Source organism: Paramisgurnus dabryanus, chromosome 5 (assembly GCF_030506205.2).
Source record: "Paramisgurnus dabryanus chromosome 5, PD_genome_1.1, whole genome shotgun sequence".
Classification (NCBI taxonomy): domain Eukaryota; kingdom Metazoa; phylum Chordata; class Actinopteri; order Cypriniformes; family Cobitidae; genus Paramisgurnus; species Paramisgurnus dabryanus.
Genome location: NC_133341.1, coordinates 14493658 through 14520088, shown reverse-complemented (window position 1 = coordinate 14520088; position 26431 = coordinate 14493658). Strand labels below are relative to the sequence as shown.

Below are 26431 nucleotides of genomic sequence, written 5' to 3'. Positions count from 1 at the left end.
TTCAACTAAAATGTTTTAATCAGTTGAATCTTTAAAAACTTACAGTAAAGACTCTTTATTTACTCAATGTTTTATGTGTTACTTCAATTAATATTTATTATTTGGAAATTTTTTATAAACTTTTTAAAATTATTTATCAAATAATTTATGGTGTTGTTAACAAATAATTAACTTCAGTCACATAAAAACAAAAGCTTTATTCACTTATCATACAGACTGAACATACAGAATTAAGTCTTGTCTTAATAGAAGGCATAAAACAGTCCAAAAGCACTCCAAAGTCACTCAGAACATCTGCATGGTCATTTAGCAGAACTTTTTTCGCCATGTAACCCTCTGGTCTGCCTCTCTCCACATCATCACTGCTCTGGTTTGATAAACAGAGGAATATAAATACATACATAAATAGATGTTTAATATTATAAAGCTTGACGGTGAAAGACTTTATACCCTAAAATTGCCAAATTTCCCTCAGACATCACACGTAATTGAATTAAACACTATTGGGCGGTTTTCTCGGACAGGGCTTATCACTGACTAAAATACTGACATCTCTTAACATATGAGTGCTATTGTTTTGTCTCAAAATGCACGCCAGTGTTGTATTTTATAAGGTTTGTTTGTAAAAATGTCCCAATTATAATTAAGACGGAGTCCTTAACCCTGTCCGGTAACGTTAACTAAAATAGCTCCACTTTAACTCGGACACATAACATAACACACCTTTATATAACTTATATCTTTACAAAAACATCGCGTATTTGCGTCTTTGCCAATTTAATATAGTCTAAAATTAACATTTATTTACAAACACTTACCTGACGTGAACTTGAGGAAACGGCTGGTGACTTGTGTCCTTGTGTAAACAGTGAGTGATTCCTGCTGTTAGGTGCAGATTGATCTCAGATGAAATGACCTGTGATACAGATCCTTCCGAGTTAAGACATTTTAAATTAAAAACTCACGCACATACTGTACATACACACACCCGCGCATGCACACGGGTACACGCCCGGGTATATTTAGAAGTTTTATTTAAGATTGTTATGATATTGGGACTATTTCTCCACCCGCTCCTTCAGCTCTGAAGTTCAAATTCGCATGCAGTCCGGTTATAACAAATGTAAAAGATATGAAACATCACTCAACAGCGATATCAATTAAAGGGCGTTTTGCAGGTAAAATTTTTCCACGAATTTGGGCAATTTGCTTGTTGATAATAAACATTTAAATTGTTATCCATTGTATTTTATGTTGTTGGTTATCACAAAACGGAATACAAAACGAAAAAGTACAGCGGTTTGCAAGGATTCTCCTTTCCCCCTCAACGCACTGCATGACGTCACGTTGGGGAGAGAATTTGCCTTAAGAGCATTGAGAGTGACTAGAGAGAGATGAGTAAAGTACAATATTCAGATTATATCAATGCAAATTATAGATAAATAAGTTACATAGATATAGATAGACAAGATAGATAGACTAGATAGACAGAACGACAGATAGACAGGCAGACAGACAGACAGACAGACAGACAGACAGACAGACAGATAGATAGATAGATAAATAGATAGATAGATAGATGGGCTAGTATAGAGAGATAGGCAGAAAGCCAGATAGCGTTAGCATAACTTCGTGTAGAAAGTAAACAAACAATTAACATACTCGTGCGTGCTGGTTTGAGGGGGACCATAATCCTGCTGAAATGGGTGTATGCGATCTTCAGCACAAACGAATTCAGGCAGCATGACTCAAATCCTGGAAGCTGAGTGAGGCGTCACGTCGTCACATCTGGTCGCGGGGTAAGAGCCTCGAACACCGATCAAAACGCACACATTTCCCTACAGCCAGTAGCGGAGTGTCAGTCGGGAGAGTCGGGACTTTCCCGGTTGGCCGGTCTGATAATAGTTATATATTGGGAGTTATATTAGCAACACCGTCTGTCGGTCTGATGTGCGGCCGGTTCCCGCAGCCCGCTGGTCAAACTGTGCAACCTCTCTGCTCAACAAATATAAAAGTGCTCAACCCGTTCGGCCGGTCCAATCATGTCCAGGATTTATAAAAATACGGGGATCAGTGATTGGTTTCTAGCCTGTCATCCTTTGATGTAAAAAGCAGCCGAACGCCTGTTTATTGCAGTATGCGGTCGGATTCAAGCCCGCTGCAGCTACTGACCGCTGCTTCTGTGTATAAAATGATCGTGTGATTCGTTATGATCGCATAAACAATATAACAAAACTTCCTTTTATTTCACATAAAAATATATTTTAGATATTATATGATAGACTAGTAAGTGTGGATTAAGGATGTTTAAAACTATCTAGCCTGGTGGTCAGGACATGAATGGATTGAATCAGCAGATTTGCAAAGTTTTATTTATCTCCACATATTTCATAAATAATAATTAGCAGGGTAACTTTGCAGTATACCACATTATATATTTCCTATTGTGTATATATGATTTCCATATTATAAACGTAAGTATTAATAAAACGGCAATAAATGTCTCATCTATCTCTATGGCTCTGGCTGAGGCTTTCATCTACTTCTACCCAACGTGACGTCATCGCCGAATTGCTTAAAAAAAACGTTAATACCAAAAACATTAAAAAAAGGGTCTTTAAGACCTTTTTTGAGACATTTTAAAAATGATATACATATCTTGAGTGATTTATGTACCCATTAATCAACAGTGGTGGTTAACCTGCAACACGCCCTTTAAGTGCAATCCTAAAATATGATTTAAAACATAACCCTTTCATTGTTAAGTATGAGAAATTTAAATGAATTAAATCACGTTTAAACGCCACAGAGATATCAGAGCCAGCAGTCGATTTCTGATGCGCTTGCCGAGGCGAGGCTGCGCTGGGCGGGGTGTGAGCAGCGCCGGTGATTTTCTGGAGCTCATATGGGCTGCGTCCGAAAACTCTAAATTGCTGCCTTCTGAGGCAGCTTTCCAAGGCAGCAAGGCATCAAGGCATGTCCGAATTCAATGTTTGGTTTACTTCCTGTCTCCTGAGATACCTATGCGTGGACGTACATTAAGAATGTGATTGGTCGAGTCCGGTCGAGTTCGAAAAAATAAAATGGCGGCCAAGGACGCGACTGGACCACCAATTTAGTGTAAATAAAGGTATATTTTCACTTTTTACACCTTTTAATTGCATTTCTAGCGAGAAATTAGTATTGTAGTTTTCAAATATGTGATTAGTTATCACAAAGGCGCTCTCTGTTTAAATTTCAAACACGCTGCCTTAGAAGTGTGTCCGAAAGTCTTTCTCTGAGCTGCCTTCATGCCTCCGAAGTCATTTCCTCATGAGGCAGCGAGGCAACGAGTCACTGCCTTGAGTTTTCGGACGCAGCAATTGAGCTAATCTCCGTCCGAAAGTGTCCGAGCACACTTTTAAATAGACGCTATCTTTAATAACCGACCGCATATTTAAACTTAAAGCACATACATTCACGCCTGAACAACTCTTAGAATTACATTTTGTGACCAAATAACAGTAATATTATGAGCATTTTGCTGTCAGGAAACATAGCTGTCATAACTCCACATATTTACCTGATTTGTCTTAATTAGTTCAGTCAACATTAGCCATTCTGAATGTTGACTGGATTTGAAAATAACTATTCATTTAATGTTTTAAACACAGATTTATCTAGACTTAAAATAATATGTCTTCTCAACTAGCTCAAACAAAAAAATTGGTTTAACTTATATATTTTTGCCCGTCCAACATTTCATTAATTGGATTTTTTACAGTGTGAGATGTTAAGCATGTCTAGCACTTTTTGTATGTTTGTGAGTGCGGGTAGACTACCATTACTCAACAAAGACAAGGTAAAAATGTTTTTTCATTCTCCGTCCCCTTTAAAGGAACAGTATGTAGGATTGTGGCCAAAACTAGTACTGCAATCACACAACTGGTTGCCAATACACAAAATGACAACATAAACATCAGTTGAGGGCTGCAACTCCACTTTTTTAATGACAATATCCTGGCCGGACCACTGTTGTCAGTGATATAAGTATTTGAAATGAAAATGATTTGAGGCATGAGATATTTTATGATTAATTGATATAGACTTCTTACATACTGTTCCTTTAAAGGCGTTCTATGCATTTTTGGCGTTTTTGTCAAACAGCGACCCCTAGAGTCGCTGGAGAATACTTGCAATTGTTGTAATTTCCCACTCTAGTACTGTCATGACTGGGAAACAGGAATCAGGACGCAAGTGCAGGGTTCACCATGAAATAAATAACATTTAATATAAAATGAACAGAAACAAAACACGAGGAGTAAAACAGCAACACAGGAACATCCAAAATGTGACACGGGGAACAGACAGGGTAGTAATGACAATGACAATGATCCGGCGACAGGTGAGAAACAGACAGCAGTATAAATACACAACACTTAACAGGGAACAGGTGTGATGAATCAGTCTGTGAATTGTCCAGGTGACGTAATCAGAGAGACAAACAAAACATGACACGGATCACCGTGACAAGTACTCCGAAGATATTGACCAGGTAATGTTTCACAATTTCATACAAATATTAGGCTACTGCATAGTCTACTAAACTACAGATGATGGTAATAGGATAATAAGAAGTTTATTCCAAGTGTACTGTAGGCATATAATAATAAAGTACTGCGTTTGCTAGCTTATAACGTTTTCACATGATTGCAGCTAAATCACAAGTAAACATTACAAAATGCCATGACAAAGTTAATTGTGTACGTTGCATTATTTCATAACATTGTTCGTTATAATGTCACTATACATGATTATGCTATTTATCATAATAGTTTGCAAATTGTGCATGTTTACACTATTTACAACCTCTACGCTTATTTATGTCCTGATAATTATGTGAGATATTGACAACTGTTGTCATGATAATCACATGACATACTACAAGCAAGCGCAACAACATACAACATAGACCGCAAACAAGTTTACAAATAAGAGATTTACAACCCCAAATCAGAAAAAGTTGGGACACTGTAGAAATTGTGAGTAAAAAAGGAATGGAATAATTTACTAATCTCATAAACTTATATTTTATTTACAATAGAATATAAATAACATATCAACTGTAGAAAGTGAGACATTTTGAAATGTCATGCCAAATATTGGCTCATTTTGGATTTCATGACAGCTACACATTCCAAAAAAAGTTGGGACAGGTAGCAATAAGAGGCCAGAAAATGTAAATGTACATATAAGGAACAGCTTAAGGACTAATTTGCAACTTATTAGGACAATTGGCAACATGATTGGGTATAAAAAAGCCTGTCAGAATGGCAGTATCTGTCGGAAGTCAAGATGGGCAGAGAATCAACAATTCCCCCAATGCTGCGGCGAAAAATAGTTTCTGAGTTTCTCAGAGAAAAATTGCAAATAGTTTGAAGTTATCATCATCTACAGTGCATAATAACGTCCAAAGATTCAGAGAATCTGGAACAATCTCTGTGCATAAGGGTCAAGGCTGGAAAATCATACTTGATGCCCGTGATCTTCAGGCCCTTAGTCGGCACTGCATCACATACAGGAATGCTACTGTAATGGAAATCATAATATGGGCTCAGGAATACTTCCAGAAAACATTATCGGTGAACACAATCCACCGTGCCAATCGCCCTTGCCAGCTAAAACTCTATAGGTCAAACAAGAAGCCATATCTAAACATGATCCAGAAGCGCAGGCGTTTTCCCTGGGCCAAGGCTCATTTAAAATGAACTTTGGCAAAGTGGAAAACTGTTCTGTGATCAGAAAAATCAAAATTTGAAGATCTTTTTGGAAAACTGGGACGCCATTTCATCCGGTCTAAAGAGGACAAGGACAACCCAAGTTGTTATTAGCGCTCAGTTCAGAAGCCTGCATCTCTGATGGTTTGGGGTTGCATGAGTGCGTGTGGCATGGCTAGCTTACACATCTGGAAAGGCACCATCAATGCTCAAAGGTTTATCCAAGTTTTAGAGCAACATATGCTCCCATTCAGACGTCGTCTCTTTCAGGGAAGACCTAGCATTTTCCAACATGACAATGCCAGACCACATACTGCATCAATTACAACATCAAGAATGCATAGAAGAAGGATCTGAGTACTGAAATGGCCAGCCTGCAGTCCAGATCTGTCACCCACAGAAAACATTTGGCGCATCATAAAGAGGAAGATGCGACAAAGAAGACCTAAGACAGTTGAGCAACTAGAAGCCTGTTTTAGACAAGAATGGGACAACATTCCAATTCCTAAACATTAAACATTACTCACAATTTCTACAGTGTCCCAACTTTTTCTGATTTGGGGTTGTATTTACTAGTCCATCAACAAGATCGCCAGATCAGCATCCCATCCAGTGCTGTCTTTTAGCTCACGCCAACGAGTAAAAGCCTGACCGAGTGGGACTCTTGTCCGGTTACTAACGCGGTCAGATTCTCTTTTCCTTTTCCTACTCTCTTCCGAACGTGCTTTCTTAACTTTTAAATCGCTTAGCCTCACGTCTCAAATTTGCACGTGCAGTTGTTGTTATAGGCTTGATCGACTTCATGCAGCGCTGCAAGAACCGACAGCCGGATGACGTCGCGGTACTTTGACATCATCTGGCGGTCGGTTCTTGCAGCGCCACACGAAGTCGAACAAGCCTAACGTGTGTGACGTCGTTGCCGTAAAGCAAGTCGTGATTCTCGCGAGATTTGTCAGGGGCGGTTCTCTCAAGCTTGCATTGCTGGTTTTGCTAAGCGGCGTCCTCCCGGGCTTCAAAATAACTTTGAAGCTGTTATATTAAGTTAAAATAACTGCATAGTGTGTCTTTAACTTATCACACTGTGCGACATGGATCATTTAAACTCCGGTATGACAGGCATGTAGACTGTACGATGATGACACAGAAGCTTCGGCGGCAGCGTCACATGTTGCGCAACATCACCAGCATGCGCTTGAGGTAAACAAATACCGGTGTGCAGGTTGTAGCAGCAAACACACTGTGCGGTGATCAATTTTAATTTCTGACACTGTCAGAAAACTATCGTAGGCTATCTTTGGACGCAAGACCGGGAAAACGGCCATTCAATTCAATTCAATTTTATTTATATAGCGCTTTTCACATCTTTGAACCTCTCTCATTGTACGACATAGGACCACCGATAAAGAGCCACGAGTCACAGAAATCATGACGATTGTTTCATGATGGCAATCTTTCGTCTGGGACAGCCAATAATCATTCAGTGTATCCCGGGCTTTAGTCCAAGGAGGCTTCCATGTATTGATAAACTATAATAGCAGAGAGGAACAAAAAGCACTAGCCTACCTACGCATTTCCACAACGCGTTTTCATTCAGAACACATGAACCAGCTGAAACGGACAAAGAGATCAGTGAGTTCATAACGGCTACTGTAGTTGCAACACACATTTGGAAAAGCGAGGCGCTAGAGAGCACTATTCGTTTAAATGCAAAATACAATTTCACCACTAGATGAGGGTAAATCCCACTAACTGTCCCTTTAAAGAATTTTGTCACTTTCCAAAGAGCTGATGAGAGCCATTTTCAACATGCTTGTTAATGAAAACAAATGAATGTTTTTGCCAGATGAATTGGTGCAATGAGAAATGTTTGAGTTTGTATTGAATGTATACATGGATTAAAGTTTTCCGTCGCTAGACGGATTTCCGTCAATTGCAAAATTATTAAATTCACTTTTAATAAAGACGACGTGTATTCACCTTTTTTTAAGTTGGATGTGATCAAAGCCTGGGGTGGAGCCAAATCACGTTCCTCTCTCCACTGTAAGCGTTCTGTAATCACTACGCACCGGATCCACTCCGGGTTTTCTGGCTGTATCACGTTAAGCTGAGGTAAAACTTTATTTCAACTAGCATGGACAAACTTGTAATGCAGAAAGGCTCCGATGTTTTGGCGATTGATAAAGGTGTAAAAGACCAATGGAGATTGACTTGGCTTAGCGAAATGATGAAGATTGGCAAGCCTTTCAGTTCGTGGGATAAGAAAACCAAACCGCCAGGTAATTTACGTGTCTTTGCGATTAGGGGTCCTGTATTTTCTCACGTACGTGATCACCCGCGTCCCGTTTTTGACTGCTATGCTCATCAGGCCAGTTGCTGATACAACAGGTTTGTTAAACTTGTGGGTAAACTTCATGTGGCGCCACAAGAACCAAGAGGCAGATGACATCCACATCCTGTGAGAGCGATTTCAGGAATCATAAGAGGAGACTGCTTCCGAAATGCTCTCGCGGCACTTTGATGTCATCCACCTGTCGGTTCTTGCAGTTTCATTTGCGTGTGGTCTCAAAAAACGTAACATTTGTACATATATTTAAGCACCGCACTTTATAAACAAGTGATATTAAGCCATTCAAACACAAACAACAGTGTTAATGTTAAATGCGTTCGCTGTTTCTGTATCAGACCTGAACACGTAAGCCGCGCATTCGCTTCTCATTGTGCTTGTGAGTATTTTTGCCACTTTATTGGGCTTAAATACAAATATGTGTCAAAAATCCCGTCTTTGCAAGTATCCTCATATAAACACGACCATTTAGGTCTTAGGAGAAAGTAAACAGCAGAACCATTGCGCATAAAATAGCACATCAGCACTGCCTCTATTGTAACATAATAATTTGTTGATAAAGGTACAGTCATCAATTAACAACTGTCACTATGGTTACAGACATCCTGTGCGAATTGTACACGAGTTTGACTCGAGTAACTCGTTCAGGGTTTATATTCATACATAACGTTACTGTAAGCTGTTGTGTGAACAGAACAGACCCTGGATTATTCGTTTATGTGTACTGAATAATATGATATGAAAAAGTTGTATTTGTTCACATTAGTAAATGCATTATATAACTTGAAAAAACAATGAAAAATATAGAATATATAAGCATTTATTAATTCTTGTTTATGTCATTACAGTAATTGATGGTAGTTCATGGTGCATTCACTAATGTTAAGAGTTTCAACTTTGATTAAAAAAATTATTAGTAAATGCTAAAATAAATACATTTACAATTAATAAAAGATTCATTAAAGGTGGTGATATTCATGTTTTCTTTTTATATAGTGGGTTATTTAGCTGTTTCGCCTTCATCTTAAATGCCATGCAAACTACAGCTACCTATTTATGCCACAGGAGACTTTAATATGGAATTAATGGCAAAAAATACACCCTTAAAATGCTATTGGTCTCACCTACATTAAGTTTTGGTTAAAGAAATATGACTTGGCCTGAAAAAAATTTCAGTCAGAAGAATTTTTTTCACTTTAATCCATGTGTATAACATTTAAGATTTTTGTTTTAAAGAGTACCAATTGGCAAAAATTCGCAATATTGCATTTCTTTTGGTGTGTTAGTGTGTATTAGTACATGTTAGCGATATGCAAAAGGTACATACCCCAATGTAAACGCGAACACATTGTATTATACCAAATACACAAAATAATGTTATTATTTAACAAAAAATAGGTGCTAAAGGAAAATATTTGGTTCTCTTTGCCTGGAAGGATTGATGATTTTAATCAAGTTCAACTGCACCCATGATTTGATCCAGGGGTATGATTATTTATATTTATAAAACAGATCTAATCATTTCAGATTCATACCTGTACTGTAGGTCTGAGGATCACAATATGAGGGGTTACATTTAATTCATTTGTGTTTATACAAAAACTTATTTTTTTTTTACTTCACTAAAAGCCTAATTTTCTAATGATTACATTATTGAATCATTAAGCGCTGCAAGGTGTGTGTGTAAACCCTATTGTGCAAATGCTATAGTGTACCTGATTTATGCAACTTCTATTGCGGTTTTCTCAGCTTTATGCCCTTTTATTGAGGTGTGGGACAACTGATATGGAAGATTCAACTTGTTGAATACATAGTAATTTTCAGACAAGTAGTGGATTAGACATGCAGAGCAGACACACCCCACTAACCCTCTGAAAATCAGCACACACAGACTGTCTTATCATATACACTCCACCCATACACACACAGAAAGAGAGAGAGAGAGAGGTTTGTTTTAATATATTAAATGATTAATCAGAACATCTCATGGACTTCTCATAGCATGTCATTTTTAATCTCCTAATCCTCCCCACGTTGAGCCTTTTAGTAAGAATCCTTTTAAATGCAAGTTCTTTGTGCTATTTGTGAAAAATTTTTTTACTCAAGTCAATCTTACACACGCACACACATACTGGGTCTGTTAAATCCATTAACATTCTCTTTGGCTCAGACAAAGATTACTTCTTGAGATTCCTCTTAAATCTTTAATATAAATGTTTTGAAAGTTCTACTTTCAGTTCTGGGTAAATATTTTAAAGACAGGAATAACAACAAGACTATGAACTGATTTAGAGTTTGTAGTTTTTTTTACTCTAGAATTAGGGGTTAAGAGGTTCCATATATACCGTGGTCGTAGCATATGATATGAGAACTCAACACTACTGGGGAAAGTCACATGTATGTGTGTGTGAGTTATTAAAGTCTAAAGCTGTATTTTCGAGACCACTGTCTGTCTGGATTACTGCAATTAACTCAGCAAGCACAGACACACTGAGGCTTTCCCACACACGGAGACAGACTCATACATACACTGTCACGCAGAGACAAACTTATAAACATTTAGCAACACATATGGACATATATCCAAGACCAGACATGGGTAAAGGCACATTGAAAATCACTCAGTTTAGCCCACATGTTATTTAAAGGGGTCCTATAATGTTTTCTCAATTTTAGTTAGTGGAAAGATCAGCACAGTTCCAAAGTAACTCACTTTTTTCACTACAAAGAAAAGTTTATCAAAGTTTTTTTATGTTAAAGATTCTTCATGAAAGACCTAAACTAGGGATGCTAAACAATTAATCGCGATTAATCATTAGCAGAATAAAAGTTTTTGTTTACATCACATATGTGTGTAAACTGTGTATAATAAATATGTATATATAAATATGAACACATTCATGTATAATTTTAAGAAAAAAAATGTATTAAGTATTTATATTTATTAATATAAATGATACATAAATATACAAATGTATATACACATGTAAACATTTCTAAAACACATGCATGTGTGTACATTTATTTATACAAAGTTATTATACACAGTTCACACACATATATGATGTAAACAAAAACTTTTATTCTGCTAACGATTAAAATCGCGATTAATCGTTAAGCATCCCTAACATAAACCCAAAAATGCTTCTTCAATGACTTTGTTTAGCACCTTTATTTTATAAACATGCTTCTTCATACATTGTGACTTGCTCATTTAAATAATTCCATCCAAAGCATAAACAAAAATGGAAAGCAAGGCCTGGTTGAGGTGCTTTAGTAGTGTGATGATGACACCATGTTGAAGTGTTGTTGTTTATTCCTACACGCACTTTGTTGATGATCCACTTTGAAGCTTTGTTAAGCATTACAGTGAGTCATAACCTACTGTCAATATGATAATCTATCAAACCAAGTATTAATTTTAATTATCTTATTTTGTGTTTGTTACAAAATGTGTTTTAAATGTGTTATAAAGAAAAAAGTCAAACAGTTTTGAGTAAGTAAATAAGGACAGAATTTTCATTTTTGGGTGAACTGTGTAAGTGTGTGGTGGCCATAAGCACACAGACAAAGTCAAGCCCGCTTTAAAGCTATAATTGTTTCCGTGTGTCCTATTCATAAAGCTACAAGACAAGGCCAGCCACAGTCTGCTACTGCCAAGCTGATCATACAAACAGATAAGATCTTATATCCGTGTTGTTTATCTTTTGTTCGTCTAAAATCAAGTGTAAACAGACTACATATGTACTGGCTTGCTTTTTTAAACATATAAAACTCCCTCAAGCAATTGCCGCCAGGTTAACTCTTGAACCAATATAGTCTGGCTATAAGTAACCCACTTCTAGGGCGCGCTCATATTATTCCAACCATACCCTGCCCTGTGCACGCTTGACATCCAGAGCCTGGTTTGTTTGACTTGTGTAATCGCTCTGCACTGTGCCCGGGCGCAGTTCGGTTAAGGCATTATCTCATTTTTTTTATTTTTCCGGCTACTTCACCATATACTTTAAAACATTTTGGTTTATTTTCAACCCAACGTTGGGACAAACTAAAGTTTCCAGGAAAATGTTTATATTCAACCAAACAATGGGCTAAAACACATTTATTGGGGTAAAAACGTGTTGGATTCGTCCCTTTTTAAACTAATGCTGGGTAAAAAAAACAACCCAACATTTTTTTTTAAGTTTTCTCAGACTAGGTCGCAAATAATGCTCAATAAATAAAATACAATAACCACAGTGCAGTCAGCTCTGGGCTATTTGCCTCAGCTTTGGTCTTCTATGTGTTAGTGGAAACAATGGTCTCAGTATTCAAAGTGGCTATTCGTGTCTTTGAGCTCCAGTAATCTCAACCATGATGGCAGATGTCCTTTTGAGGTTCTAGAAGTAGACCCAGATTTTGTGTTCTTACAAACCTAGTATGGCATATGCAATACATAAGCCAAATTCCAATTTGGAGTGCATATGATATGCCCAGAGGCATCATGGCCATTCAAACTGAGGTGGCATGTGCCTTCTTGGTTTTTTTGAGCCAAATGGATTTTGCATGCAACCTCAATATCAAAGAAGCGTCCATTAATCTGTTATTTGTCTTTTAATCTGTATAATGCACAATATTATACATTTTTCTGTGCTGCATCCTTGTCACTTTTCTGAGATTTTCACTGTTTTGATCGTGTTACATTACTTTATTTTGGCGGAAACCAGTGCAGACAGCGCAGTCGCAGATGTCTTTAGTGTCTGAGCACACTCACGGGCTCTTTGCTGCTGCATTTTGCTATCTGAGGAATTAAAATGTGTAAGAAACGCTCACAACATTTCCAAACCCCAGTATGGTAATGTGCAGTTAACCTCCTCTGTGTAAAAAATGTATGGTTTAAAATGTGACAGTCTCAGCGTTATATTAGTAGAGATTTCTAGATTCATCTTCTTGGTACAATGCCAAAGTTCACAGGGGTGCGGACTCACACATGCTGACATATGAAGGAAAATTTGATGCAATAATGCATTCCTCTAATAATTTTATCTACAATTTTTTTAAATCATTATTGAACATTTAAATAAATCACGTGGCTATAGCTTATGGATTTAAAACTACATTAATTTCATAGGATAATGCAGTTGTTGTGCAAAATGCATTAGTGACACAATTAAACAAGTAATTTATTAAAACTTAAATAAATAAAACATGCAGTTTCAGATGTAAATATGATACCAATTTGTCATTATTCTGATTAAATAGTATTTGATATGAAAGTTAGTCAACGTATTTTGGAGGTTTTTGCATGAAAGCAGTGGTGTTGAGATTGTTAGAAATGTAAGTGCCAAGGAAAAGACTGAAAGCTCTATAATATAATTCGTTTGATGTCTGTGTATGCACAAATTTCTGTGAACTGTGCACACTGTGCCCCCTTAAAAAGAATTGGTGCATGACGCCCCTGGATACGCCAGTCCTTCCCGTTTACTTAAAACGGCGCATCTTTTTTGTCGTTTTATGTATTGGTTTCTCAGTTTTTTTTCTGTTTTTTTACCATTGTCGCTTGGGTTTAGGGTTAGAACAACTTTTTGTTACATAAAATCACATCCAAACCCCAATTCTAACCCCAATTCCAAGCGACCATGGCTTAAAAATTGACAAAAAATGGAGAAACCTATGGAAGAAACCTGTATATTAAATAACCTCCTAAAGCAAATCTCAAATCTAACCCTAAACCCAAGCAAAAAATGGTTTAAAAAACAAAATTTTTTTTTGAGAAACCAATACATAAAACGACAAAAAAAGATGCACAGTTTTAAGTTAACAGAAAGGACTTGCATATCATATGCACATCAAATTGGAATTTGGCGTATGTATTGCACGAGTTTTCACACTTTGTGCTATTTATACGCATCTACATGAGACTATTATTACACAACACGCATACATGCACACACTATGCGTGATTCACTTCTCCTTCTGCGTACAGGCACATGCATAACTGTAGAACTAACAATAACTGTAATCTCTGTCCATATACACTATAAAACATTTCTTTAAAAATTTTAGTAAATCACTACTTTTCAAGCAATACATTGTTTTTAATATATAGTACATTGGCTACATATGTATCTAAACATCTGAAATAAACAAAGGAGCCAGGGTTATTCCTTGATATTATATATAAGAACATATATTTGTTATTTAATCTCTATTTACTGTTGTATTTTATCCTTTATCATATCATTTAACATATGCAGGATTATTCCAGTGAATCCAAGGAATTCTTAACAGTAAATCTAACGTTATGGAACTACACTTTGCACAAAATATCTGGTCTTTACAGGCTTAGTGTTGTTGTCTAATGGGCTGTGATTATGTGACTTCATTTGACTATATTTGCCCTCTCTTGTCTGTCAGCTACTGTTGAATTAGAGCAGATCATTATAGCACAGAACTGAGTAACAAACAGACACTGGATTTTCCCCATCTGAAACCACCAGGAGCTGTTATTAAATGTTACATGCGCCAGTGTACCAAAATAACCTGTTTAAACCAAGCTTGATTTTTCAGCCTCTTTGCGAAAGTTCAAACCACACTGCAGTCTAAAACACCACACAGTATACAGCAGATAGTCTGACTCATTGACCGATTTTATTACAGTAAAGTAGGATTAATGTAGTCTGCCCTCATTCGGACATCATGAGGTCTGTTTTTAAAGGCACTGTATGCATAAGAGCGTGTATGTAAATTACCTTACTTAAAATTTTTGATATAAAGTGTGAACCACAAGCGACATCCTCAATCTATATTTTCTCTCTCTGTTTCCAGTGGTATGTCCTCTCACCTGTATGAATGGAGGAGTGTGCAGTACACGCACACACTGTCTCTGCCCACCGGGCTTCACTGGGCGCCTCTGCCAATTTCCACTTCGCATTCAAGCTTCACGTGGAAACAAGCAGCCCTCCTACACCCTACAGGTATTAATTTTATTCACCCCGTTTTGTTGTGTTATAAATTGCACTATTAGGAAATCAGGACATAGCTAGGAATTCTGGACACCCAGACTGTATTTTCCTCTTGGCTTCATAAATCAATGCTAATTAAATTGTTATGGGCCCCTAGAATTGTTCCATGCTTTTTTGCTATGACTATGACCCTGACGATTCAATTTCCAGTTACTATTTTGATTTTAAACAGATGGGGAAGAACCTGATAAAGACAGAAAATATATTTAATACAGTATTGTATGAACAGTACATTGGTATTGATTCTTTATTAGATCAAGGAACACCTGATGCTTTGTTTACATTGGACATATATCTTTTTTGTTTTTCAAATCTGATCTTTAGTATTGACTGTGGAAACTGCTGTCATGCCGTTTCCTGTAAATCTGATTCTAGTTGCATTGAAATCACATGTGAATTGATTCAGATTTCAGCTATATAGCTTTGATTAGATCAGATTCAGTAGATGGGTAAGTCTGAGCAAATTAAGCCAAAGAGTGTAATGAATCCCTGCAGGTGATACCTGAGTCCCAGAGTCTTTCTGAAAGTGGTCCAGGTGGTCGACAACAGCTGACTCACTCTGTGATCACTCTGCCACTGTCACAAGGTGCTGGCCATCCCTCCTCTGAAGGTAATCGGTACACACAACTTTTTCACTCTCAACTGTAAAATTCTGTTCCAAATCCATATGACTTTCTTTACACTGTTTGAAAAATATGTACCCCAACTGTGAACTGTCAATGGGGCAGTACCCTTTAAATGGTCCTAATATGTACCATTAACCTCCTAAGACCTGAGCTTTGGTTTATCTTTTTTCAAATTTCTTCCATCTATTTTGAGGTTAGGAAGAACCAATAAATATAATAACCAAATATTTTTATTTTAAACATGAAGCAGTGTAATTGTCCACGTTTGTGTACAACAGTTACACAGAATTAAGTATTATGGTGCAAACAACATAAAATGTGATAGGAGGTCTTAGGAGGTTAAGTATATCATATGCATACGTTTGGTACCCAGGGTTTCCTGCAGAAAATTTGTTAGTTAAGGCAGTAGGATTGGGCGGGTCCGGGGGCGTGGCAATCAATCGTGTCTATGGTTCGAACCCAGGGAACACACATGCTAATAAAAAAACTTATACCTTGCAATGTCCTGTAATTTGCTTTGGATGAAAGTGTCTGCCAAATGCATAAATGTAAATAGCAGTAACTGAGTTTGAATTTACTAAAACTGAGCAAAAATAAAAAAATACAAAGTTGATCGATGGAGAAACGTAATTTGAACATAGCAGTAAGTGATAAGTGGGTGTAGGGGGGCTGCACACTTCGCATGCACCTTGCATCTTCTTAGGGCGATCAGTTACTGTGGTTATCTAAAATAAGACATTTGTTAAATTGTGACAACCTTATTTTTCATTCAGCGGAATAAAAAAGGAGATGTTTATTCACTTTCAATGTGTAATAAAAGATCTATGTCACTTTTTCAATATTTCTCCCCAATTTAATAAAAAAATAAGTCATATAAGATTTAGAGTGATACTTACACTTCATAGTTATTGTAAATTAAAAACATAACTCAATATCGCCTCCTGTTCATTTCTTTATTTGTCTCTTTTTATCCATCTATCCAGTGCAGTTCAATGTCCGTGTTCTCCATACACCAGACACTTCATTTGTCATTCAACCCCTTGACTCCTCAGAGAACAAGCCTAACAGTCCCAAGACTGTGTCCCGTCTTCTTCCACAGACACACAAGCCAAAGGGGAGGTGCTTCCAGGAAACCACACCCAAACAGGCTGTGAGTGATCGACGTGGATGACCCAATACAAATAATCTGTTGTGTGCATGCAATCTATTTCAAATTGTATTATTACCCTAATGCTAACTTTCTCTTTTGTAGTGTAGTAGTAACCCTCTTCCTGTTCTGACCAATCAAGAAGACTGCTGTGGCAGTGTGGGTAATTCGTGGGGCCAAAATAAATGTTACAAATGTCCTTTACTACCTTGTAAGTGCAACAACATTTTCACTTAACCTTAATTTCTATAAAAAAAAAAAAAACAGTCAACAAGTATTATGTACTTACAACATCTTATTTGAAATACCAATCTGATGTCATAAAGCATACCAATTATTGTGGTGGTGAATCTGTATGACTCATACAGTGTGAATTGTACAAAAACATATCATTATCCAAAAATAAAGCACAAATAAAACCACAAAAAACAGATCATACTAAAACAAACGAATGAGATCTTCATATGAATTACCCAGCTCATGAAATAGGTACTTATTGCCATCAATGTTGGAAATACACAACCATCAACATGTAGTTAGAGCTAATGATGAAGTTCATGTCTGCTGATTCACTTCAAGTCCGTGTGAAGTCCAATATTAAATGATTTCTCAGTTCGTGACATCACAGAACATTTTGATAATAACCTCACAGCCAAATTTGAATTTTAAAACCTTGAAAAAATAGGTAGGATCCTTTCTCTCAAACACTGGTGGCGTGTCCTGTCCTCGTGGGAAGGCTGCCATCTCTCTCAACTTTTAAATATAGGGACGTGGCCATGCTCTTTGGCTACAGGTTATCGAGCCACCATTTGGGCCCCATCTAAATAATAAATAAAAGAAATGTGGAAAAACTGTTAAATGGTGTAATTTCGTTAACATTTTCACATGTTTCAGCAATACATTTGTCCATTGGTTGTTCAAAACAGATAGTCCCGCCCCAAAGTCATGCCAATGGTTGAGCCACTGTTGTTGTCCATTTGGTCCCTTTAATTGCACTAAAAATCAAGACATGAAATAAAGCAATGAATTGTTTGTTAATATTTGTATCATCATCATACTTTACATTGTATATAAAGATTTTGGGCCAGATTTACTAACAGCTTGCGTCAGCGCAAACCATAATTTTGTCGTTAATAATGACTGTTGGGATTAACTAAAGACGCACAGTGGATAATTAGCGCTGAAAAGGTGTGGTCTAGTTATTTTTGCAACTGACCTTATTGCATGTGCATTTCTAGGAGTTTTCCGTTCAGACGCAAAATTTATGGGAGGAGATTATTTAAAGGACAAGTTCGGTATTTTACACTTAAAGCCCTGCTTTCAGATTGTTTATGGTGAAATAGAATGGTTTTGACTAAAAAATTTCGACATATGTGGCTGCCCTGAGAATTTTTGGGTGTTTGTGTTTCACCCCCCACCTCTATAATGGGTTAATAGGTGCACTGGAACAATCCTTCCTAAAATGCATTAAACTTTCGGTTACAAAGACGTGAAACTCACCGAGTGGTCAGGGGTGTTCACTGATATGCTCAGACAAAAATTGCTGCAAAATACGCATTCCAACAGGTTTTATCGTAGTTTTTGCCAACTCCATTGACTTGTATTAGATGTCCTGTGAGGTACGATATTACTCCGCGCCGGGAACTTTGTTTCTATTCTTGCTATTGGCAATGGCGGATTAGCGCCACCACCTGGGCTGGAGTGTCTATTATTCAAGCTCTCAACGGAAGAATGTACGGGTGTGAGGCGTTTGGAAAAATAGGTCCACAAGTTAACAACGAATGCTAAAACAGCTGTTGGAAAGCATCGTTTTCAGCGATTTTTGTGTGAGCATATCAGTGAACACCCCTGACCACTCGGTGAGTTTCACGTCTTTGTAAACGGAAGTTTAATGCATTTTAGGAAGGATTGTTCCAGTGCACCTATAAACCCATTGTAGAGGTGTGAGGTGAAACACAAACACCCGAAAATTCTCGGGGCAGCCGCATATGTCGAAATTTCAGTCAAAACCGTTCTATTTCACCATAAACAATCTGAAAACAGGGCTTTAAGTGTAAAATACCGAACTTGTCCTTTAAATAATAATAAAGAGTGTGATATAACTGTTTTTGCGCCATTATTTAACATCGACTTGCGCTTGAAATGGCTAAATTGTAGCTGATAGAAGAGGCATCAGCGAGCCCATACAACTAAGGCAGATGATTTTTTTTACATGTAACCAGGGCTTGACATTAACACCCGCCAACCTGCCAAATGCAGGTATATTTCAACTATGGCGGGTAAGACAGCCAATCCCACTAGCCACTTTGGCAGGTTGAATATAATTTTTTAATTGTTGTTTTCTTAAAAGTTATGCGAAATGATGAGCAATGCGACACTGGGAAACTACAACTCCCATCAGCACTCTGCACCCAGTGCAACCCACAAAGACTGTTTGTTGAGACGCACGCGCGATCAGCGTAGCATTGCGGACCAAAGTGCCACCTTCCAGAGAGCGCGCAAGAGCTGATGGATTTGCGAATGCACAAGAGGACGCAGTCTGAGCGCATACACACTTCAGGAAAGATAAAACTATTTCATGGAAGTGATTGAAGAGATTTAAATTGCGTGCACACTCTCAGGGAAAGAGCGGAGAGAAATGCAGCCCATACCTAGCCTGGCTCCGCCCTCCTACGTGCCTCCATTTAATTTTCATTTAGCTTCAGCAGTACGTCTGGGCCTGCTCTGTAGAGTTTCGTTTTCTCCTGCAAAAATCTGCAGGTCCAATCAGCGATCAGAGGGAGATGGCTAAAAATGATGACGTTGAGGTCGTGCGTCAGTTTGAGTTGTAGTTCAGTAATGGCAGCGGAGAAAGACGTGAGAAAAGCTATTCGGTCCGTTGTTGCAAAGCTGCCGAATATACAGAAGTTAAAGCCGGAGCAAGAACCAGGTTTGCGAAGTTTTGTTGGTCTGATTATTCTGACTTGTTGTTTCCGGCCGGTTTCGGCATATGATATACGTCACGACCAAACGTTAGCGACTGCGTATGGCAGATCCTGAGTGACTCTGCGCGGATCCAATAGTATTAACCTTTAACAGAGGACCCTCCTTAACGGAAGTAACGCTTTGCAATGGAGCGTGGCCAGACTCTCTGTACAAATGAAATGAATGTTCGAGAGTCTGGTTGGACCAGGCTAGCCCATACCTGAATGCACACGAAATCAAAGGAAACCCGCCAGCTGAGAGGTTCGTGCATCATTTTAATGCGGGTTATTTTGGGCAACAATAATGCCCTCTCAACATTTGTCATTAAAAGTCTTATATCACTTTTAACAGAAAGCATGATCAAGCTTATAAAATACAAAAACCAAGTAAATTTGCTCGAATTAAAGTCATATTAGGATTCCAAAGTCAAGTTTAGTTATATAACATTTATTTTACCAGCAACAAAATTGTGGCCAGTGAAAATGCAAAAAAGTTAATGTCAAGCCCTGCATGTAACCGTTTATTTGGAATGCCAGAGGAACATATTATACAACAATATTGTTTGCCAAGCCATTTTTTATTTGCTGGAGGAAATAAAAGAGAAATTACTAGAACCAGGTGTTTCAAAACTTAGTGTAAACCTTCACTTTTCAGTGTCCTATGGCTTTGTTAGCTGTGATGTCCATGATGCTGAACTCAAACGCATCACACGTTAGTAGACAAGTTAGTAGACAACGCGCATTGGTCATTATGGAAATCACCTTTGTTATTTAATATGCACATTTTTAGTAAATAACCCACAGATATTACCACTCCTATGGCGCTTTCTTGGATTTGCGTTCTCAGGCTTATTTGCCCTGTTTAGTAAAACTGGCCCATAGTTTACCCAAAAATGAAAATTCAGTCATCATTTACTGACCCTCAAGTTGTTCTAAACCTGTATAAATGTCTTTGTTCTGCTCAACACAAATGAAGATATGAAGAATCTGAGGGACCACTGACTGCCATAGTAGAAGAAAAAGAACACTATGAAAGTCAATGGTGCCCCAGTTCTATTTGGTTACAAATACATTTGAAATATCTTCCATTATGTTCAGCAAAAAATAGAAATTTGTATAGGTTTAGAACAACTTGAGGGTGAGTAAATGACAGAATTTAGATTTTTGCTAAATTCTTAAACTATGCCTTTAAGAGGAGAATATAATCATGTTGCCAGGTAAATGAACAAAGAACTGGCCCTTACTGAAGCACTAAAATGTGCCTTTCAAAATAGAAGGCTACAATATGCAGACATTTGGTTAAAAGGTTAGCCCATAAAAAAACCTCAAACTGTTTTTCTAACGAACATTTAGTCTGGCAAAGCAAATCATTTGTTCATTTCAGTCTGGACTGCTGCTCTGATGTCTGTGCTCTAAAAGACTTTGAGTAATTTAGCTTCTTTCACAGACATCACTTTTAACTGCCGTCGCCTTAATAAGAAGACCAAAGTGTGCGTTGAGAGCCAAAAACAACCTCTCGTCCCTAACCTACAGTATTCTATCAAAATAAACCCAGAACATAATTTATTCCTTAACCACTCACAACTCATCTCACTGTCTCACTGCTTGATTTATTTTTCTCCTCTGTCGTTCCATTCTTATAAATTCACGCTGTAATAGCTTGACTGGTGCGAATGTGTCATCACAGTCTCAGAGTTCAGTATGGGCTAGAAGAAAAATGCTGTTTTTCCGCTACCATTTTCTTAACGTAATCCATTTCATTTGTCCGAGCTCAGTCAGACAGTGACGGCCCTGTGCATTGTCTCTTCTTCATTTGTGAAACTCCTGGCCGGCTGAAAGTGGATGTGTGTTAGCGTCTGTGTCTTCGTGCCTAAGCAACATCACTATATTTTCCTATGACACGCCCTTTGCAGTAAAAGGAGACAAAAGTGAAGGATGGAAAAAAGGATTAAAAAAATGTTGGCTTTGGCTATAGCTCCTCTGGAAAGTCACTCTGTCTCTGTTCTCACATGTTCTCTTAAACAGAAGAAAAAAATATCAGCTTCAGGAAAACGTTCCCACTGTCCTACCTCAGACAAACACACAGTCACAACCACATCACTACACCACACCACCAGTTTCTCTCTAAAGTGTCTTTTCCACGGCCGTCCCACTCTCTTTTTTATTTAGCTTTGTTTTATTTGTTTCTAACTGGTTTGATGTTTCATAGCAGTGGTTTGGCTTAAACCAGTAGTTCCATTTGTTCGTCTTTACTCACCCACTTTCGGTGGTTCCATTCGAAGCTTATGTTAAGTAAATTATGTCTCAATATCACTTTCATTTTACAATACAGTATATTCAAATATCACTACTATTTTAATAAAATACAGTATATTCAAATAAAGACGTGTCAAGCGAGGTTGACATCAAACATCATCAATTCAATAGTGAATATTTTCGGTGAATACTTACAGGGCACAATATGTTAGATATACTTGCATTAAAACCACTGGCACAGTGTTACATATTTTGTTCACTTATGTGCTTGTATTAGTGTACCAAATGTTTCCAACAATGTGTAGCCTCTTATGGAACGGCTGAAATTCCACAAGGGGGCGCATTTGTTCCTCAGACGTTGCACAATAAACATGACATCCGAATATATTCATTATAAATCATGAATGAAAAGTGAGATTCGAACGAATGTCTGTTAGTAAACTTATTGTATACACTATTTATATCGTAATTCGGTCAGAAACGTCAAGATTGTGAGATGAACAAATCGTTTTGGATTAAAAGGCTTGGATATTCCATTTCCTTGGACTTTTGGGGATTTATGAACAATTTGTTTTGGACAATTTCACCGAAGCGGATAAAGGAAAGATTTTGAAGGTAAGTAAATATCCTAAATCGGCGCCGCCCAGTTCAGGTAACTAACAACTAGATTACAGTTTTATGACTGCTAAAAATCATATTATGCTTTCTGTGTGCGCTTAATGGAATCCCGAAAGTCTAAGCTTTACAACGATGTGCCGCATGACCGTATATTTTGAAGATTTAATGCTTCAAAGTTACAATGACGTAATGCAGCCTCACGTGCAAGGGAGAGGGTGTGCCGTGTACGGCACAGTGTTCCTTATCAGGTTAAATCATTCGACGTGGCACAGCACAGACTTATCTGTGGATGTAAAACAATCCAATGGGACTTACAAATTGTGTTCATGGATAATGTAATGAAATAACGTTTTATAACCGTAACGTTATAGTGTAAGACGAGAGTGGCTTGATAGAAACAACATCAGAGTGATGTGAAAGACACTATAACTATACTTCCACATATGACATTGCACAGGTTGATTGGCGTATAAATTTAAGTATTGCGAGAATGAGTTTACAGTACTGCTTTTAAAAATGTTTTGTGATACTTTGATGTCATATGCTGAACGGTCTGCGCACCGTTGCATGAGGTCAAACACACATATGGTTTCTACAGCAGTAAAAGCAGAATCCAAGAATAAGGCGGACATGACGCTATTGACGCGGTCACAAAGGAGTGACGTTACATAGGTTCAATTGCGAATATATCTGGATTTAAACATTGTTGGAAACATTATAATATAATGTAAGTACACAAGTGAACAAAATATGAAACTAATGGTTTTTGGATTTGAATGCAAAAGTCTTACATATTGGGCCTTTAAATTTATGCCTAAAAATGTATGCCTATATAACCTCATTCACACAGCACTTGGCATTCACACAAAATTGGCAGACACGCTTGTGTGTGAACGCAAACACGTCCCGTAAATGTTCTGGGATCGCTCCCGGAAAAAGAATTCCCATAACATTCCGGGAAAGCTCTCTGTGTGAACAAAATGCAGAAATAATGCTGTAAGGGGTGTGCAACAATGAAGTCATGGTTTAGCTCTTTAAAATGAGTTTAAAGGGAACATATCATGAAAATCTTTTACCATGTTTGAGTGCTGTAATTGGGTCTCCAGTGGTTCTATCAACCTAGAAAATGGGAAAAAGATCAACCCAGTAACTTAGTTTTGGTAAACCATTTTCTGCAAGCATGTGAAAAAAAATAGGTAATTAAAATCTGACTCCCCTTGTGATGTCAGACCGACAAAGGTCTGGCTCCCCTTGCTCACACCTACAAAGTGGCAATTTTAACATGTTATAATAAATGATCTATATGGTTTTTTGATCTAGAACTTTACATACGTACTCTGGGGACACCAAAGATTTATTTGACATCTTTTAAAAGTCTTGTGAAATGTCCCCTTTAACATACACGATGAGAAATGTCTGCAAACTGGACTGATATATATCCAATCTGAAGCTGCAGCATACTAGTGCAGCACGTCACGCGCTCCTTTATAATCTTATCATAAACAAAAATGCATGCGAGTGGTTTCTGGAGAGAGAAATAAAGGACAATAAGCAAACTTCAGATGCTGCAGATGAAAAAACTACCAAGTGCAGGACTTTAAACACGTCACGTGTCTTTATGGGATCTTTGCAGTGTCTGTGTGAACGCATGCACAGATTCTGGAAAATTCTGGCAATGTGAAAGAACCAAAAATCAAAAGATCCCGTAGAAATCCCGTAATTTCTGTGTGAAAAGGGCGTATTTGTGCCTGAAAATTATTTATCGAATATTCAATTAACTTAAATAAAACAATTATAAATAAATTGTAAGTAAATACTATATACTTTAAACTCTAAAATCTAAAAAATGTCCAGTTATTTCAACCTATAGTTGGGTCAAATATGGACAAACCCAACTATTGGGTTATAAATAACCAAATGGTGGGTTGTTGTATACCCAGCTACTGTATGGGTTGAAACAACCCAGCATTTGGATTCAAACAACACAGCATTTGGATTCAAACAACACAGCATTTGGATTCAAACAACACAGCATTTGGGTTAAAATGTACCCAACTGTAGGGTTTGCCATATTTTTATAGTAAATGACATATTGAATATGGTGATGATCGGATTTTCATTTACGAGTGTACTGTTGCTTTAATGTAATAACTACCTCCCTTTTAAGAGAAATGGATGATAATTCTAAAGATTTCTTTCATGCAGATGCAGGAAAACACCAGACTATAATAGAGGACTTTGGCCCCACATGCCCTCAAGGATACAAGAGACTCAACAGCACTCACTGCCAAGGTAATTTTGGATTTGAAGCTCTAGTGAATCTGTTTTTAATCTAAAAGAGATGGTGATGTTTACTTAAATAGGTGGTCTCTGCTGTTAATCTTTGTCAAACATGAGCTTGCTCTACTTTAAGAAACATTTAACTGTAGCAATGGTCAACTGTTCATTCTAGTAGCTGAGAGACATACAGAAGTCATGTTTTTCTCCAGTGATTACAGTAGACTTCAATATATTAAGATTCCAAATAATAGGAAGAAAAATTTTATATCAGATTGAAGCTTCATTTATGACTCTCCTGGCTTTTTAAAGATAACCATAGAGGGAGAAGCTTGATGGAACGGCTAGCAAATATATTGTGCATTGTGCGGGATGACTAACAACAACTGTCAAGTTTTACTGTAAGCAGATGCTTTAGACCTTTGATATGCCACACGCTCTCCTCAGTTAAAAATATTTCAAAGGCAGGCAAGAATGGCTATAGAACAGCATCCCACCAAAATTTAAGCCGAGCCAGAAACATTGGGTTTGGTTATTGGAAAAGTAAGGGTGGAGTATTTAAGCACATCGCAATCCCTTAAAGCAGCAGAACTTAATTTACACGTTGTAAACAATTAACATATCCTCCAACTCATACGATTGCTTTGGTTTTTTTTTCCATTTCACCAAATACGACCAATAGATGCATTTACTAAATTAGAACCTCTATCGGCAGCAGGTGAAACTTAAAGGATTAGTCCATTTTCTTAAAAAAATCCAGATAATTTACTCACCGACATGTCATCCAAAATGCTGATGTCTTTCTTTGTTTTGTCGAGAAGAAATTATGTTTTTTGAGGGAAACATTCCAGGATTTTTCTCATTTTAATGGACTTTAATGGAACCCAACACTTAAAGCAACACTATGTAGTTTTTTTTACCTTTAAATAATGTCTCTAAAATTATTTCAGTGATAGAACAACTTTTAACTGGACATATTGTACTGTTGCTGCAACCTGAGCAGCCTCCTAGCTGCTACAAGCACACTCTGAAAGTGGCGGTGGAGGGTAGGAAACACAGCCCCGCCCCTCCCCCTGCCTGCAAAAGAGTGTCTGATACCAGGCACTGTTGCGCTTTTCAACCACATGGGGGAGCTGTAAGTCATTTTTACATGGAAACTACATAGTGTTGCTTTAACTCAACACTTAACAGTTTTTTTAACGGAGTTTCAAAGGACTCTAAATTATCCCAAACGAGGCATAAGGGTCTTATCTAGCAAATCGATTGTTATTTTTGACAAGAAAAATATAAAATATTCACTTTTAAACCACAACTTCTCATCTATCTCTGGTCCTGTGAGGCGCCAGCACAACCTTACGTAATTGCGTTGTGACGTAGAAAGGTCACGTGTTACATATGTGAAACGCACATTTGCGGACCATTTTAAACAATAAACTGACC

General features: G+C 37.5%; 1 protein-coding gene across 2 annotated transcripts in view; it reads left to right on the top strand.

Moving 5' to 3' along the window:
* The window catches only part of ltbp3 (latent transforming growth factor beta binding protein 3), a 70564-nt gene that overhangs the window by 21976 nt on the left and 22157 nt on the right, over positions 1-26431 (top strand). For both annotated transcript variants that reach the window (XM_065267208.2, XM_065267207.2), the window contains exons 2-6: positions 14908-15056; positions 15600-15714; positions 16714-16880; positions 16983-17088; positions 24920-25006. In XM_065267208.2, coding sequence (XP_065123280.1) covers positions 14908-15056; positions 15600-15714; positions 16714-16880; positions 16983-17088; positions 24920-25006 — 624 coding nt within the window. The remainder of the gene's footprint in view (positions 1-14907; positions 15057-15599; positions 15715-16713; positions 16881-16982; positions 17089-24919; positions 25007-26431) is intronic.